The following is an 18,457-nucleotide window of genomic DNA, read 5'->3' on the forward strand; positions in this document are numbered from 1 at the left end:
TGCCATTTGCTATTCGCTCTTCCTGGAATGCTTTCTGTCCGGCACAGGCCTAACAACCTCCTACCCAGCATCTCAGGGAGGGCTGATCTCTACCTTCTCAGGGGCCCCCACTGCATCACTTGCTGATACCCCCTTATTTGACCTACCCTTGCATTTAACATCCTATCCCCTCCTCCTTCTCACCTTCTAGTCTGTGATCTTTCACCTGTAATCCTGCTCCCTGGTCCAGTACAGGAACCTAATGCCTGTGATAGGGATGAAGGCCCCAGGCACAGGGTGGCCAAGCAGGGGAAGTCAGGGCTATACAAAGGAGCAGCCCCACGGATACCCCCTTCTAGAACCGTATCCTTCTGGAACCGTGACAACACACCCCTTTCTCCAGCAACCTAACACCTTTAAGAATTGAGGTCTTCTGGTGGGCAAGTAGGATTCCTTGGTTTTCTAGGCTTGCTTTACCTAATCTCTGAGAGCCAGCCTGGCTCAGCCATGAGAGTAAACTACCCCTGCTAACACAGATTCCCCGGATGGTGGCTCCTGGGGGATGCAAAAATGACTGCCCAGGGGGCATCTAAGCTAAAGGGAAGGAATTCAGTTCCAGCTCAAGCCACCAATTCAAGAAGGAACCTCAGCAGAAGAGCTCTTGGCCCAGAAGTCTAATGAGGGGAGGGGGCTCATCCTTGCACTTGACCAGAGCAGACACCGGGATCCAGGAGATTCCCAGAACTTTAATTTTAGACTTTTGTTAAACACAGGCCCGTGCCCCTCCATCAGCACCAGGTGCACTGACTCCCTGAACCACTATGGTGTTATAACCCACCTCTGCCCCCAAGGAGGAGTCACAGGGATTCCACTTCTTGAGGATTCTGCCCTCTCTCTCAAAGAAAAGTGCTTAGAAAAAAGTGACCGATACTTCAAATGCTTTCTCTAAGAATTTAGCTTGGCCACAAGGTTCACCCTTCCCACTTCAAAGGGGTAGGTCTGAGGGTCAGCCCAGCCTCTCGGGTGAACTCCCTGCTAAAGTCAACCATCTAGCATTAGTGGTCTTCTGGGTCTTTGCCCAGCCTCACAGGAGGTCAAGCAGAGATTCCCCACACCCCAGCAACCCTGCCACCTTCCCCCAACTCTCAGGAGATTCTGAACAACCAGGTAGAGTTAGGGTGGGGTTAAGGTTCCCATCCGCGCCACGGGCCTGTTGGCATGTCACGGTCCAAGGAGGACACGGCCTTCAGGATCCCCCCCCCCCCGGCTCCCCACTGCGATGGAGCCCACACACCACTGGCGGACAAATGTCAGGCCCTCCCTTGCCATCCCTCAGTGCAAAGAGTTATATATTCCCCCACAAAAAGTGAGATCTAGACCTAGATTCTCAAGATGCCATGCCATTGGTGGACTCGGACTAGCAGCAGGACTCGGAATTACTAAGAGTGGGAGCTGGTGGTGTGACCCTCCCACCACCCCTCCCACAGTGAGGAGCCCAGCCCAGCACTGGGCCACTGCCGCCATTCTGCACCAAACCTATAGCACGGCCAGCCGGCAGCTCGGCCACTGCATTGGAGGGAGGTAGCAACACCAGCCCCCCCCCCCACCCAGGGGCTCTGCGGTTTCTCCCCCAGACCAAGGGGAAGGGAGCTCAGGGTGGATAACTGACCCTTGGTTTCCTGGGCAAGGGCTTGCCAGGGCGCGGCAGGAAGGGTCTCTTAGCCCTGGAGTGACACAGCAGGCCAGAGGCCCTGGGAGAGAGCTGCAAAGCCTGTCCCCTTCCACACCAGTTTTTGTCTGGGCTAGCCCAGCTCCTGGTCTCCATTCGCCGCCCAGAGTCCTAAGGCTTATATCCACCACCTCACCGCCCCCCCCCCCCAACACACACCCTCCCGGATTTTGCCATCCCATTAACCACCCAGCTCCTGCTGATTCCACGAAGCCGCCTCACACGCTCTCCTCTTTAGCACATGTCTGGTGGTCAAGATAATGTCGCCTCTCCTTGCAGAATCCCACCCAGGCCAGCTCTGGGGTCCTGGATTGCCTGCCGGGGCAAAACCGAAGGGAGGAGAACCGGGAAAGGAGTATCTTTAGGCATCTCTTCCTCAACTCTAATTACTGCCCGCTGACCTCTGCCAAAGCCCAGGTTCTGGGGCTGCAAGGAAAGCCCGTCCACTCCCCGTGACTACAGCTCAGTTGCAGTGAATCAAGGTGCTGGGCAGCTGGCCCGGGCCTCCAAGGTCACGGGGAGGGGTCAGGGTGGAAAGTGCAAGGGAGCGAGGGTGCCGCCCGCCCGCTGTGCTAATCCCGCTTAGTTCCTTCCCGCGGAGGCGGGAGTCCCGGCCATACCCGAGGAGCGCCTCGGAAGAGGGTAGCGGGCCGGGCCGAGAGTAGAGAACGAGGGATGCGCGGGCAGCAGGCGTGGGGCAGACGCCGCGCCGCTCGCCCACCACGGGACGCACGGACGGCGGCCGGCGCGCGGCCCGCCCCGAGCCCGGGAGGGCGGGGAGACAATGCCCGCCCGGCGGGGCAGTCCAGGCCGCGCGCCCCCGCCCGCCGGACACGGGCTGCTCCTCCCCGACCGAGGGGCAGCGGCGGGAAGGCGCCCGGAGCGATTGCCAGACCGGCCCCGCGCGGCGCGGGAGGCCCAGCGCGCCCTTTCCCCCGCCCACCTCCGCGTGCACTTCACCCCGACAAGTCCCGGGGCCGCAGACCCACCTCCTCCTCCAGAGTGCCGCTGGAGCCCGAGCCCGTGCCGGTGCCCGTGCTGGTGCTGGTGCTGTGCTCGCCGTCCGGCTTCAGGTTGCTCATGGTGCGGGGGGTGAGGTGGGGGTGGCGAGGGGAAGGGAACGCGGAGGGCGAGCGCGGCGCCCGGCCCCGGCGAGGAGGTGGGAAGGGGCGCGGTGAGCGGTGCGCTCCGGGAGTGCCGGGCGGGGTGGCGGTGGGGGGCGCGCGGGGCGGTGAGAGGGGCAGCCGCCGCGTCGGGCTGGGGTCACATCAAGTTTAGCGGGTGCGGGAGGTGGGGAGGGGGTGCGGCGGGGGAGGCCCTCGGAACCGGAGCCGAGCCCGAGCGGCCGCCGCCTCCGCCTTTTCACTGCGACCGGCGAGTGCGCCCGCGGCGGCGGCGGCGGCGGCGGCGGCGGCGGGGGGCGGGCGCCGGGGGAGGGGGCGGGCGCCGGGCGGTGGCGGGGGGCGGGGGCCGGAACCGGCCTCAGCTGGGGCCCGGCCAGCCCCCTCCCCCGCCCTCCTCGCGGTCTCCGGGGGAACGCGCAGCCAATCCCCGCCGCCCACTGCGGGCTCGCCCCGGCCCGGGCCGCGGCGCGCCAGCCTCCGGCGGGGCTTTTACCCTCTTTCCCTGGTCCTAACTCTCCCTCGTTTTGCTTTCCCCTTTCCCTACTGCACAAGTTTTTAAACTTTGATGAACTCGCCCAGTGAACTTTCTTAAAGGGTCCGTGCGCTCCGTGCTGTCCCGGCCCGCGGGAGGTGGAGCTGCGTGCGGGGCACCCGCGCTCCCTCGTCCCTAGTCATCCGTGGCCCGTCGGCCCCACGCGAGCGGCGCCCGAAGCGGGGCTCCTCGGTCGTCGGCTTCAGGAAAGAGCTCCCCTCGTACTCTGATATGGGGTTACAGTGTCCAGCGCACTCATTTCACCCCCAAATCCAGCTTCCTAGTCCCGGTCCACACTCCGAGCGCCGGACTGTTGGGGGTCGGGTTCTGAGGATGATGGCGGTCGGGAGCCCGACCCCTGGGCTTTGGCCCTGACTGGCCGTTGTTTTGCTGCGTGACCTTGAGGAAATCACTTCCCCTCTCTGACTTCAGGCTTCCAGCCCAGAGGGTGGGACTTAGATCTCAAACTCCCTTCCCGCTCCTAGTCACTGAATAGGACTCTGGGCGGGGAGACGAATCTTTGGGACCCAAATGGTCATTAGCCCTAGGAGGGGGTTCCTCGAATGACCAAGATTCCATTCGCCTTCTTCCCCCCCAACCCCCACCCCCGCCTTGGGGTCCTCTCCTCCCTCGACTTAAATACCGCCCCCCTTACACACACCTTTTCCCCTCCTCCTATTCAGAGCCGGAGGGCGGGGGGAGGGGAGAGCAGCCTCGCGTCTTGGGCGGGGCGGTGGTGACCCACTCCGCGGGTCTCGAGCGCGCGGTCCGCAGGCCCGTTTGCCTCTGACTTGAGAACCCGCGCGGATTTGGCCAGCCCCAGCCGCCACCTTGTAAAAACCCGTGCCCCGCTCGGGTCTCGCTTGAGATGCAGCAGCCCCGAGCCGAGCCGGGCGGAGGTCCTCGAGGACTGGGCCCTCCGCGTCAACCCCCGCCCCCGCCGGCCTGGGAATTCCAGCCGCGACCCCAGGGGATCCCGGCCAGAGGCTCTGTGTGGACTTGGGAAGACACTGCCGAGAGGTTAGGGGAATCCTCTGTGACCCCGGCCGGGATCAGGGGTCTCTGGGTGTGTTTCTGACCTTCCCCACCAAATCAGGTTGTGGTACCTGGGTTTTGAGATTGGAAGCAAGGCGTAGTGTCGGTGGAGTGGGAGAAGCTGGGTTTGCAGTCCTGAACCAATTGGGACCACGCGACCCTGGATTAGTGACTCAACCCTTCTGAGCCTCAATATGCCGACCTCTAAATAGGGCTGCCACCACCATATGGGAGTATCAAGTGTGGAAGTACACAGTGTCCCTGTCACTTAGTCTCCCCAACAAATTACAGTCTCCTTCCTAACCTGCCATTTCACAGATAAGTAAATTGAGGCCTAGAGATATGTGGTATCTTTCCCAGTGACATGTTCTTTCAGTAAATTGCTGAACACCTATTGTGTGTTGGGGACCCACTGTCTGCTCAAGACCAGGAGCACCCTGGTTTCCCACTCCCCACAGTGCCAACACTTGGCTCAGGCCCAGTTTTGAGGGGAACTGCCTCCTACAGGAATCAGGTACTCCTATTAGTGACAGGTGCTTCACTGAACCCAGAGTTTTCTAGGTTCTTCCGGCTTCTGGCACCTCCAGATGGAGCCAACCTGGTGAACCTACAGATATCCTGACCATCCTTCAGAGGCCTCAATCCACTCTGGCTGTAGTCCCACTCCTAAGCCCTCTTCCCTGGAATAGACCTTCTCATTTGGCATGCCTCCAACTTTGGCCCAGCAATATTCTTTCTTGATCCAAATCCTCCCCTCAAGATCCTTTTTCGCCCCACTTTTTCCAGGCAGAGGAGCTGGACCAGTTTTCTAAATTCAGGTATCCTACAGAAGTGAGTTTGAATTTTTCAAAGAGGAAGGGATTCTCATCTTGTCCTCAGGTCTTAATTTTATAGATGAGGAAGCTGAGGCCCAAAGAGGTGACAGATGGGGGCGCCTGGCTGGCTCAGATGGTAGAGCATGCCACTCTTGATCTCAGGGTCCTGAGTTTGAGCCCCATGTTGGGTGTAGAGATTACTTAAAAAAATAGAACAGGGTCCGCTATTGACCTTCATTACTATTTTTTGTGACATGAAGCTGATGATTTTTAAAATAATCTTTATTACTTTTCTGATGATAAGAGCAATACATGCTTATTGTTGAATAGTTGGAAGCTACCACAATAGTTTAGAAAACAATTTGAAATCTGGAGAGCAAGATTATTGATATTTCCCTCTAGTCTTTTTGTTTGTGCCTTTTTAAAAAACAAAATTGCTGAACAATTTAAATACTCCTTTTTCTCTTAAATTTATCACAAACATTTCTTTTTAAGTTCTTTAGTCATATTTTCTTTTAAAGTAGGCTCCCACACCCAACATGGGGCTCAAACTCATGACCCTGAGGTCAAGAGTGGCATGCTCTACCAACTGAGCCAGCCAGATGCCCCTCTTTAGTCATAATTTTGAATGATTGCTTAACTCCTATTGGATGTGCCAGAATTTATTTAACTTATCTCTTGTTAGGCATTTGCATGATTTCCAGGTTTTTTTCTTTTTTGCCTTCATAAGAAACACCCTTATATACAGATTCTTAATGCCTCCGAAAGCTTCGTGTATGTGTGACCAGACCTTAAGCACTTTAGGGGCAACAGCTTATTCCTCTGTGTATCTTCGATAGTCCTGGGAATGGGAGAATCTCTGACCCCAAGGGGATTTGGAGATCATAGAAATGCAAAGCTCCCACCCAGCCTGGCATGAGTACCCATCAGTGCAGACTCAGGGTTGAGGCAGATGGGGCCAAAGAGAGAAGAGTCTGGGGTGTACAACTCTGGCAGATTGCCTGCCTGGAGGTTGGGAACATGTATCTTTGTCTTACCCAACTGTGACCTAGTAGCCCAGCGTCTAAGTAGCCTTTTCAGTGCCCCTCTCCTCTCCCAGTGCTCAGCTCCACATCACCTCTGAAATTCTCACATTTCTGTTCCCTTTGCCTGGAACCACCCCTCTTTCCCAGCTTCCTGATATTTCTGATTGTTCTCAGAGTGCCTCCTCTGTGTTCTCTTGAGCCTGGGAATCCCTTGTCTTGCAGTCTTACCTACCAGATGGGAAAATTTCTGACTCTGAGCAGTGTTCACAAATCCTGCTAAGTGAATAGAACCTCAGCCCCCTCGCCTCTAGCAGATAGCTTGATGAGTGGCGGGCATTTGCAGTAGTAGGTATCCATAAATCTTTATTGAAATGGTACTGGGCCACTCCTGGGTCCTCTAGGTTATCTGGTGCCTGTCCCTTTCTCTCTGATTTACTGTACATACATTATCATATGATGGTTCATTCCTAGGGTAAGGAAAAGAGTCAGATGTCTTCACTCTTGAGAAACTCTGCCTGGGACCTGGCATCCTGAGGGCGGACCAGGCTACTTCCAGGCAGGCCCCCATTCTAGCTCCACCTCCCCTGCCATCGGGAAAGCCTGGGTAATAAGAAGGCAAGTAGAGAGGGTGACCTTGAGGCCCAAAGGCTAGGATGTATCTGAGGTGTATTTTCTTGGCATTTATAGGTTTAAGTTCTACTTGGGTGCAAGCGGTCTCAGGAAGGGAAGGAGGGAGGATGCTGGCATTTTTAAAGTGCCTACTTCTTCCTACCTTCCTACTCTGGGCGATGAATATGTCTTCTCATCCAATCCTCCCATTGTTCCTGCCATCCCTGGTTATAGATTAGAAAACTGGGGCTCAGAAGTATTAAGGGGAACTCACCTAGCTACTGGTGGATGGCATGGGTGGCGGGAAAAGCACGAAGCAGCCCTGTGATGGGATTTTGATCTGGTGACCTTGGACAGGTTACCAGCTGAGTATCAATCAGTTCATCAGTAAAATGGGGATACTAATGCACAACTTCAGGGATGTGTTATATAAGACAAATAACCTCATGGGAAGCTCTCGGGGGTTGTGTTTTTTTTTTAATTTTTTGCTTTTTTCCTTTTTAAGATTTTATTTGTCAGAGAGAGTACAAGCGCACAAACGGAGAGCAGCAGGCAGAGGGAGAAGCAGGCTTCCTGCCAAGCAAGCAGCCAGATGCGGGACTAGATCCCAGGATCCCAGGATCATGACCTGAGCCGAAGGCAGACACTTAACCAACTGAGCCACCCAGGTGTCCCAGGGGTTGTGATTATTGCCCATGGTCCTGCTGCTAGTTTGAAGGTCAAGGTCAGAGTGGTGCAGGTCAAGATCAGAGACTGGGCCATTTCAGCCCAAAGTTTCTGAGCTCTGTCTTTGTCTTCTTATCTCCCTTACTCTGGGCCACATAGTAACCTAAATCACAGGTTCAAATCCAAGGCAAACAATATTTCTAAAATACCTATGCCAGAAGATCTAGGTTTGAGTCTAGGTGACCATAGCAACCTGTGTGACCATGAGCACGTAGCTTACTTTCTAAGGCTTTTTTTTTTTCCTTAAGATTTTATGTCTTTATTTGAGAGAAAGAGCAAGAGTGCACAAGCAGGGGGAGCAGCAGAGGGAGAAGGAGAAGCCCCACATCGCTGAGCAGGGAGCCTGATGTGGGGCTCCAATCCAGAGTCCTGGGATCATGACCTGAGCCGAAGGCAGACGCTTAATAGACTGAGCCACCCAGGCACCCCAATGCTTAGTTTTCTCACAGTAAAACTAGAGATGCCTTTCAGGCTTTCATGAGTATTATCCAGGCTTTTGGGGGTGCTAAGTGAGATCCAGGCTCTGGAAGTTCTCTGATGGTTTCAAAGCTGTAGGGCAACAGGAGGAGTGATTATAAAATCAGCAAAGGAATAGAACCAAGAACCTCACTTCGAATCCAAGAGGCAGTTATCTTCCCCACTTCCAAAAACCAAAAAAAAGTTATTCTATCTGCTGAAAATTAGGGGAGGACCCTGAGGACAGGGATGATGCCTTTTTTTTTTTTTTTTTTAAATCTTTGAATCCTTGGTACCCAGCCCAGGTTCTTGTAGAAGGGGTTCAGTAATGACCATGGAATGAATGAAAGGCTTGGGTACCATGGAAAAATCCCTGAGAAAAGTATTTTTATACTAACATGTCAATGACTGCAGTTCCTCTCCCAAGATGGGAGAGAGAATGGGATGCCAGGAACCTGCAAGGAAAGCAGAAGATTAAAAAAACAATGATCAGGGGCACCTGGGTGGCTCGGTAGGTTAAGCATCTGCCTTCAGCTCAGGTCATGATCCCAGTGTCCTGGGATGGAGCCCACCATTGGGCTCCCCACTCAGGAGGGAGCCTGCTTCTCCCTCTCCCTCTGCCTGCCACTCCCCCTGCTTGTGCTCTCTCTCTCTCTCTCTGTCAAATAAATAAAATCTTAAAAAAAAATTAAAAATTAAATAAAAAAACAATGATCAGGAGCCCAAAATGGGTGTCTTGGCAGGCCAAAGGTTCCTAGGCTGTGCTCTGGGCTCCCAGCTTACACCCTCCCTCTCAGCAGCCAGAGCCCCTGCCCCACTGCTAGTTTCTACCCAACTACTGACCAGTGGCCTTTGCAGATGGGGAAACTGAGGTTCAGCAGCTGAAATCAGCTCACTTGAGGTCGTACAGCACGGTACTGAGTTCATTTCATACTTCCTACCTTTAATCTCAAAAGCAGGTGGCAGATCTTTTCTTACAGAGTCCTCAAATTTTATTCCCCAGAAAGTCTGCTTCAAAAAAAAAAAAGTTCTGGCAACGATTAAATGGTACTTGCTAAACTTTTACTGGTTTTGAGCCCTTCCCAGGGAACCAAAGGTCACTGAGAATGCCTCCCTGGCCTGCCTGCCTGTCGCTGGCCTCCCAGAGTTGGAGAGGGCAGACCCTCTAGACCAGATGAACTCTGTAGAATTGCCTTTTGTGCCTGGGAAGCTGACTCCACCGGGCAGTGTCTGAGAAAGACCAAGGAGCTGAAAGTAGGAATGGTTGCACCTGACCAGGGTCCAGTGGGTCAAGTGGCAGCTGCATGGAGTGGAGTAGAGCAGGGCAAGGAAGGAAGATGAGCGGGCATCACCCTCACCACTGAACGTGGCGGTCAGTGAGGCTCTCGTGTCCTCCATCTTTGCAATCTTTTTGGCCTTCCCCAAAGCCTGCTGTCCCAAGAGGAAGGTAGCAGCTGCCTTCATTCTCTCTAGGGCCTTAGGGATACAAGAAGGCAGGAGGGGGAGAGGACAGTGCCTCGCCCAAAGGAAGGCTTTCCCTGCGGTGGGTGTTAAGGCATTGCAGATCATAGAATCTGTGATAGAAGGGACCCTAGAGGTCATCCAAGCCAGTGAACCTCACACTTGGCTGCAGGCCAGAATTGCCTTTGGAAAAGGACAGATTCCTACGCCCATCTGAAAACAACTACAGCTAAATCTCTGGGGACAGATCTTGGGCATCTCCTCATACTCTCAAAACTAGAACCCGGTGCAGCCACTCTGGAAAACAGTATGGAGGTTCCTCAAAAAGTTGAAAATAGAGCTACCCTACGACCCAGCAATTGCACTATTGGGTATTTACCCCAAAGATACAAATGTAGTGATCCGAAGGCGTATGTGCACCCCAATGTTTATAGCAGCAATGTCCACAATGGCCAAACTATGGAAAGAGCCCAGATGTCCTTCAACAGATGAATGAATAAAGAAGATGTGGTATATATACACGATGGAATATTATGCAGCCATTGAAAAAAAAAGAAATCTTGGCATTTACAACGACATGGATGGAACTAGAGGGTATTATGCTGAGCGAAATAAGTCAATCAGAGAAAGACAAGTATATGATCTCACTGATATGTGGAATTTGAGAAACAAGGCAGAGGATCATAGGGGAAGAGAGGAAAAAATGAAGACGAAACCAGAGAGGGAGACAAACCATAAGAGACTCTTAATCTCAGGAAACAACTGAGGGTTGCTGGAGTGGAGGTGGGGGTGGGAGGGATAGGGTGGCTGGGTGATGGACACTGGGGAGGGTATGTGTTGTAATGAGCACTGTATATTGTGTAAGGCTGATGAATCACAGACCTGTATCCTTGAAATAAATAATACATTATATGTTAATAGTAATAATAAAAAAAACTAGAACCCGGGACCCGAATCCAGTCATCTGTATCAAACCCTTAAATCTCTACCAAAAGCTAATCCAGCCTCTGCCTGAACTTGGGAAGAAAGAACTCACACCCTCCACCCCAAACTGCTCATTGCATTGCTATACCTTCCAGCTCTGCTTACACCACTGTTGTTATCAGATAATGATTAGTGATCATTAACATCTGTCAAGTACTTGGCCGTTGACCCTTTGGCACAGAGGCTTAGCTTACAATTTCTAGACTGAGACAGGCCTGGGTTCAAATCTGCAGCACTTTATATTTAGTTTTGTCACTTTGGGCAAAGTGACAAAGGACTCTGAGCCTCAGTTTCCTCATCTGTGAAATGGGGATACTTTGTGTAGAATCACGTAACGGTGCCTGACACCATGCTTGGCATTATGTCCTCTCAATTAAAAAGCTGTTCCTCCAGGGGTGCCTGGCTGGCTCAGTCTGTTAAGCATCTAGTGTAAAGCCACTAACCTAGGAAGCCAGCTGTGTGCCAAGCTCAAGCTTAGGCATAACACATCCCTTGGCTTATTCAACCCTCACACCTGGCCAGGTAGATGATTTTTCCTTAGTTTACATTTGAGGTGTAGAGAGGTTAAGTAACCTATACAACAATGCACAGCTGAAACTGACAGGCCTGGGATTTGATCCGAGGTCTCCCTCTACCCTGTACCCCATACCCGGAACCAGACTGGAACAAAGGAGTGGAATTTGAATTGAAGTCTAAGTCTGAAATGCAGTTTTCTTTAGAAATCATCTAGATAAATATTCGCTCATTTTTTACCTAACGATAATCCCTTGCATTGACAGTATGCTTTTTTCCCCCGTGAATGTACACCTTCATGTTTTTTCTATTTTTGTGGGGGGAAGTACTGATACTTGCTCATGGTACTCATGGCATAAAATTCGCAAGGTACAAAAGAATATTGAAAACAGTTTTCAGTTCTTAAGAAAGACACAGAATTACCATATGACCCAACAATTGCATTCCTAGATATGTACCCAAACGAATTGAAAACAGGTATTCTTTTTTTTTTTTTAAAGATTTTATTTATTTATTTGAGAGAGAGAGAATGAGAGAAAGCACATGAGCGGGGGGAGGGTCAGAGGGAGAAGCAGACTCCCTGCTGAGCAGGGAGCCCGATGCGGGACTCGATCCCAGGACTCCAGGATCATGACCTGAGCCGAAGGCAGACGCTTAACCAACTGAGCCACCCAGGCGCCCGAAAACAGGTATTCAAACCAAAACCTGTACGTGAGTGTTCATAGCAGCGCTGTTACCAGTAGCCAAAAGGTAGACAACCAAATGTCTATCAACTTATGAATAGATAAACAAAATGTGGTACGTCCATATAATGGAATGCAAAATCCACGATGAGGATCGGCATGGATGAACCTCAGAACACACTAAATCAAAGAAGTCAGGCACAGAAGGTCACATACTGTATGACTCCAATTATATGAACTATCCAGAATGAGCAAATCCATAGAGACAGCAGATTAGTGGTTGCCAGGGGCTCGGGGCTCGGGATGGGTGGGGGGGACTGCTACTGCGGATGGCAGGTTCTTTTTAGGGTGATGAAAATGTAGAACAACACTGAGGTGGTGGTTCAACTGTATGGAAATTTTACACTTTATTTTTTTAAGATTTTATTTACTTGTCAGAGCACAAGCAGGGGAAGCTGCAGGCAGAGGGAGAAGCAGGCTCCCCACCAAGCAAGGACCCCAGGATCATGACCTGAGCCCAAGGCAGCCGCCTAACCAGCTGAGCCACCCAGGCATCCCTTTCTTTAAGATTTTATGTATTTATTTAAGAGAGAGAGCAAGCACAAGGGGTGGGGGGAGAGGGAGAAGCTGAGCAGAGACCCTGATGCGGGTCTCAATCCCAGGACCCCAAGATGATGACCCGAGCCGAAGGCAGATGCTTAACCAACTGAGCCCCAGAAATTGTACACTTTAAAATGGTTCATTTTGTGTTATGTGAATTTTACCTCAACTTTATAAAAAGAGAATTGAATATTGAGTCTCTCCCCCCAATCCTATCCCCTAGCAACTGATACACAGAGATATTCTGAGCATTTATAAACATTTGTGTGTACAGTTTTTCATATAAATGGCAGCATTTTGTATATGTCGTTCTGTACCTTGTTTCTTTCACTTAACAGATTTTGGAGATTATTCTACATAAGCACTTATAGACTCGGTAGGCTCTTGGCTTTAACATCTCTCTACTGTTCCATTTTCTAGATGTGCTCTGGTTTATCTAGCCTGTCTGTCCCCTTTTGATGGACATTTAGATTGTTTCCAGTATTTTGCTATTTCAAATAAGGCTGCCATGAATAGCTTTGTACATGGGTCATTTCACACATGCCTCTATCTGCGGGGACTTCCTAGAAATGGAGTTGCTGGGTCAAAGGGCATGCACATTTTAATTTTTCCAGTTGCAAAAATAACACATTCTTGTTACACAAATTTCAAACAACTCTAAAGCTCATAGGCTAGAATGGGAAAGAAACTCTGCCCACAACCCCTATCCTCCCTCTTCTTCATCTATCCCCCTTTTCTGTGCACTTCCTCCTTGGCCCCTGGTCTGCAGCTCTCAGAGCCTTCCCTGCCTGACCGATTCTGGGTCTCCCCTCCACCGGCCCCCCTTCCTTCCCTCATCCCTCAGTAGAGACTTTCTCATCTGTCCCCAGGGCCTGGGCTGGGACTTAGGCTCATGGTCAAATATAGCCTGCTACCACCAAACCTACAAATGGCAGGTCCCTGGCAAATGCTTTCAAATCATAAAATGATCAAACCAAAAGATGAGGGGTTTCTCACCCAAACCTCATATTCCACCTTACATAGGAGGCAACTGAGGCCCACAGAAGGGAAATGTGGCTCAGTGAGTGGGTTTATAGAGCCAGGAAGAGAAAGCCACATTGCCTGACACCCTGTTCAGGAGTCATTAATAATTATTGAGTACCATAAGTGCCCACTGTGTCAGGCACTGTTCTAGGCACTAGGCTCTAGCAATGAATGAGACAAACTTCACATTAGTTTCAGGGAGACCAACAAAAAACAAGTGAACAAATATTTCACCTGGTGGTTAAGTGCCATGTAAGAATAAAGAGTGACTTGAGGGCGCCTGGGTGGCTCAGATGGTTAAGCATCTGCCTTCACCTCAGGTCATGATCCCAGGGTCCTGGGATCGAGTCCCGCATCGGGCTCCCTCTCCTTGGGAGCCTGCTTCTCCCTCTGCCTCTCTCTCTCTGTCTCTCATGAATAAATAAATAAAATCTTAAAAAAAAAAAAAAGAGTGAGTTGAGCCCAGGAATTTTAATTGGGTGGTGATATGTGAGCTAGAACCTGAATGACAGGAAAGTGGGTGGCTCAGTCATTAAGCATCCACCTTCGACGCAGGTCATGATCCCTGGGTCCTGGGATGGAGCCCTGCATCGGGCTCCCTGCTCCACAGGAAGCCTGCTTCTCCCTCTCCCACTCCCCCTGCTTGTGTTCCCTCTCTCGCTGTGTCTCTCTCTGTCAAATAAATAAATAAAATCTTTAAAGAAAAAAAAAGAAAGTGCCAGCTAAGCCAGCACATGCAAAGGTCCTGAGGTAGGAAGAATATCTGTGTATTCAACAGACAAAAAGAAGGTGCACAGGGCTAGTCACTTAAGGGCCCTGGAGGCAGAGTGAAGTCATTCTTCAAAGCCATAAGGCCGGCTTTGACTGTCCCCCCAAGCTTTGCCCCCAATAGCTCACAGCCTGGAGGACACGGAAGGGGTTCCTTGCACCCTTGCTGAATGAATGAATGAATGAGCACTGTGTGTTAAAGGTGAGTGGAAAAGCACAGAGGTGTGTTACTGAATCCTTGAATAGACATAGATTCAAACCCCAGATTACTAGCTGTGTGGCTTAGGGCCTGCTGTTTACCTGAATAATTATGGTAGCCATTCTTCCTGGACTTTGTGAGCTATACAGTTAACATCCGTGTTGCAAATCTGCCCTTGTAGCTGTAGTGAGAAAGCAGCCATAGACAATACAAAAACAAAGGTGTCACTGTGATCCCATAAAACTTTATTTGCAAAACCAGGCTGTGGGCCAATCTGTATCTTAGAGAGCACTTCAAATGTACCAGGTACGGTTGTAAGACCCTTATGTATATTAACACCTGTATAATGAGGAGCTCAACAGATAAGTTGTTCTGTATCTCATGTGGGTCTTGGACACCACTGAGATTCAGGTGGTGTCTGGATGTTCTCTCCAGAAATCTACACACACACACACACACACACACACACACAGTTGTACACACAGCTCCGGGGTTAAAGACCTTCTGAGGCTTTTGTGGGCCCCCTGGATGGATAATCCTGAAGACCCTTTCTGCCTCAGACAGTATCCAGGTGGTAGTGCTAGGAACTGTGGAATGGCAGTGGGAAGGCTCTGAGAGACAGTGAGGGAACCAGACCTCCAGAGTGGAGGGTGTGGCTGGGACAGTGGTGGAGTACCTAGTTGAGAAGAGTCTATAGCGTGAGCCCCTGGAGGGCTTCCTTCCCAAAGTGAATGGCAGAAAAAGCCTAGCCTGGGGAGGAGCCCAGCAGGAGCCCCTCTTAGTCCTGTCTCCTGGCAGCAGCTATAGGTCAAGTACATCTCTTCAACTCTGCCTCCACTGTAAAATGAAGGACTTGGGTTAGACTCATTCCTTCCAGCTACAGGTGTTTATGGGCACCTACTGTAGACCACAGACTCCACTGGAACTCACCGGTGATGAAGCAACCTCAAGAACAAAGAACTATGCACAAACAGAATGAGAAGCCACTTGTGGCCTTCAGCCAGACTCGGGGGGGAAGGCCCCTGGGAGGCCGTGGCGCGAGAGCCAGACCCTGAAGATGGGCCAGGCAGAGGAAAGGACATGGGTGTAGGAAAACTCTGAGTGTGGAGGGCCTGGTTTGGCTGGAGCGTCAGGTGAACAGAGAAGAACTCTCAGGAGGAAGGCAAGAAGGAGAATTGGGTCCGTGAGTGGTTAGGGCCCTGGTGGGAGCTAGACCAAGGGTCTCGAGAGGTGACAACTGTAGGGCCTTACAGTAGAGAAAGAGACAAGCACTGGGCCTCACAGAGCTTTGTAGGAGGAGGGCAGGAGGGAGTAGGAGGCCTGGGTGGAGGGCACCAGAGGCAGGACAGAGAAGAAAGCCAGATTTGATAGGACATTTGTCTCCTGGGCTGGAAATGGGAGGCTGGAGCTGGGGACAGATTAAGGAAAAGCCTACCCAATGTGAATGGTAGGCAGTAGCTGCCTTCTCAGGAGATATTGGTAGGTGCTGCAGGAAGCAAATTTGGGAGGTTCCATTGCTCCCTTTCCACCGTTAACACTTCTGGGAGGCCCACAATGCATGTTAGCATGTGAAAGGCTCACAGCGGGCAGTGAGACACCGGTTTAGCTGTTTCTACAGGCTGTTGGGTCTGGGGGCTCATGGAGGCTCACGTGTGGACTTAAACTGGAAGAAGATTTCAGGCAAAATAAATAAACCTAAGCAGGCATCAAAAAGATTTAACCATCAGAGCACCTGACTAGCTCAGTTGGTGGAGCATTTGACTCTTGACCTTGGGATCGTGACTTGGAGCCCAAAATTGGGTATAGAGATTACTTAAAAAGATTTAACCATCTGACAAAGTTGAGTATATTTTTTAAATGTTTTGAAGTACCGTAGCTTCAGTTAGAGGGATGGATGGACTAAGTGTCGCGCTGCTTAAAGCAACCTGAGCCTTGTCCATCTCTAGTGAAACCCATCTCCCCTCAACATTCTAACCCAAGAGATTGGGGCTGTTATCCCTGTTCCAGATGAGGCCACTGTGGCTCAGAGAAGTTTAGAAGCTGCCCCAAGATCACACAGCAGGAAAGTGGGGAAGCCAGGGCAGGACTAGAACCCTCCTTGCTCTTAAACTCCAGGACATACAATCTGGCAATTAAATTTAACTCTTACGAAGTTGGGGTTAAAAGTAGAAGCAACAGGGGTGCCTGGCTGGCTCAGTTGGTAGAGTGTGTGACTCTTGACCTTGGGGTTGTGAGTTCGAGCCCCACGTTGGGTGTAGAGATTACTTAAAAATAAAATCTTAAAAAAAAAAAAAAAGGAGTGACATTAAATCCATGGTTGGCGGACAAAGCAGGTACGTCCATGTTGCCCACCCCCATGTCAGTGCAGATGGCCTGTCTGCCACCCGTCCTGAGCCCTCAGCTCTTTCAGAGTTGCGTGCTGTCCTGAGACACCGAAACCAGGAGAAATGGCAGGGTGTCAGGCCTGGTGCCGCCGATAGAAATAGGCAAACTGAGAAGAGGGAACAATTTAGCAGGATGATTTTAGTTCATTTGTCATCAGACACACTTGGATCCACCACTTATCAGCTATGTGATCTGGGACAATGAATAAACTGTCATTTAAGTCTCAGTTTCCCACAAGTGTGAAATGGGGATAGGAGCGGTACCTACCCTGAAACGTTTATGAAAATGAAATCAGTACTGTATGTGTATGTGGCCGAGGCTTTTGATTGTTAGTGTTGATTATCCTCAGGTGGCTGGGGTGGGTCCTGAGGTTTCTTTGGCTCTCTGCAGGACTCTAATGAGTTCACATTTTGAGTCTAAGATCTCCCAAGGTGTTGGAGCTGCAGGATAAGGGGTCAGAAGGGTGGGGCGGAAACTGGTCTGAGTCTGCAGCACAGCTCAAAGGCGGTCTCTGGGTATCTGGAGCCAGAGCAGGGGGCAGGGCATCTTCTGCAGAGGAGCTCAGAGATGCTACCTGAGCTCTTTTCCCTTCTCAGTCCCTGCTAAGCACTCACCAACCAAGCCCCTCTCCCCACACTCTGTTTGAAGTCACCCTTGGAGAGGGAGCAAGCCAGGGCTCTGGCGTCAAAACACTAGAGGTCACATCTTGCTCTGTCAAGCTCTGTGAACGTGGGCAAGTCAGTCAATGTCTCTCACTGGCCATTTCCCCATCTGTGCAATGGGATGTAGAATAATGCTAATCCCAGGGGAGAGGTTGAGAAGGTAGGTCGACATTGTAAAGAGAGGCTATGAAAGCACTATTAAACTTTAAAGGTCACACAAATGCTGAGCGTACCTTTTTTTACAGAGCTGGTATCACTGGCACCTCTTCCGTGAAGCCTTCCTTGGACTGCCCAGTTGGAAGAGATTTCTTCCTCCACTGATTTCCCACTGCTGCTCACCTGAACATTACAAAAATAGATGCTGCCCCCATCAAGAGGCACAATTCTGAGTACAGAACATGCCAGGTCTCCTGAGTTCCAGTTAATGTGTTGGTCGTTTCTCTTGGCACTCCTCTTGTGGTCTGTCCACCAAGCACTTTCCTAACACTTGTCCTGTTCTCCCTCTGCAGGAAGTAAGACCAGTCAGGTTCATCCTGTGTGGCTCTGCCCCCTGAACACATACCTTGAGGCACCGTGGAGTCCTTAACCCAAGTGGGCCAATAGGGTCTTTCCCTGAGAATTTACATTTGGATCTGTGATTGACAGGGAGTCAATTCAGCATCTCCGAGTATTTTTAAGTAATCTCTATACCCAATGTGAGGCTTGAACTTACAACCCTGAGACAAAAAGTTGCATGCTCTACCGACTGAGCCATCCAGGTGCCCTGAGATTGAAGCATTAATTTAAGAAATTACCCATAGCCTCAGATAGTTTCAGTGATGAATTCTACAAAATATTTAAAGAATATGGCTCCATTTATATAAAATTCTATAAATGTGAACTAGTCTATAGTAACTGAAAGTGGCTGCCTGGGCTGAGAGTCAGCGGGGAGCTGGAGGGATTAAAGGGGGGCAGGAGGAAACTTTTGTGGGGGATGGATATGTTCATTATCTTGAATGTGATGGTGGTTTCACAAATGTATGCCTATGGCAAAACTTACTAAATTGGACAGCTATATATTGCCATCTAACACTGCTTTAGCTGCATCCCATAAGCTTTGGTACAGGATTTTAATTTATTTCAAAGTATTTTCTACTTCCCTTGTGATTT

At 50.7% G+C, this 18,457-nt stretch overlaps 2 protein-coding genes across 2 annotated transcripts in view; one reads left to right on the forward strand and one right to left on the reverse strand.

Annotated features, from left to right (window-relative positions):
- OAZ2 (ornithine decarboxylase antizyme 2) overlaps positions 1 to 3,106 on the reverse strand; it is a 68,931-nt gene extending 65,825 nt beyond the window's left edge. Inside the window, 1 exon segment of the mRNA XM_081829580.1 lies at positions 2,698 to 3,106. Within this exon segment, the coding sequence (XP_081685706.1) occupies positions 2,698 to 2,790 (93 nt within the window). The 5' untranslated portion in view covers positions 2,791 to 3,106.
- LOC102731775 (estrogen receptor-like) overlaps positions 1 to 18,457 on the forward strand; it is a 464,527-nt gene that overhangs the window by 387,059 nt on the left and 59,011 nt on the right. The window lies entirely within an intron of this gene.

Source organism: Leptonychotes weddellii, chromosome 9, assembly GCF_054177405.1.
Source record: "Leptonychotes weddellii isolate Sample4059 chromosome 9, ASM5417740v2, whole genome shotgun sequence".
NCBI lineage: Eukaryota > Metazoa > Chordata > Mammalia > Carnivora > Phocidae > Leptonychotes > Leptonychotes weddellii.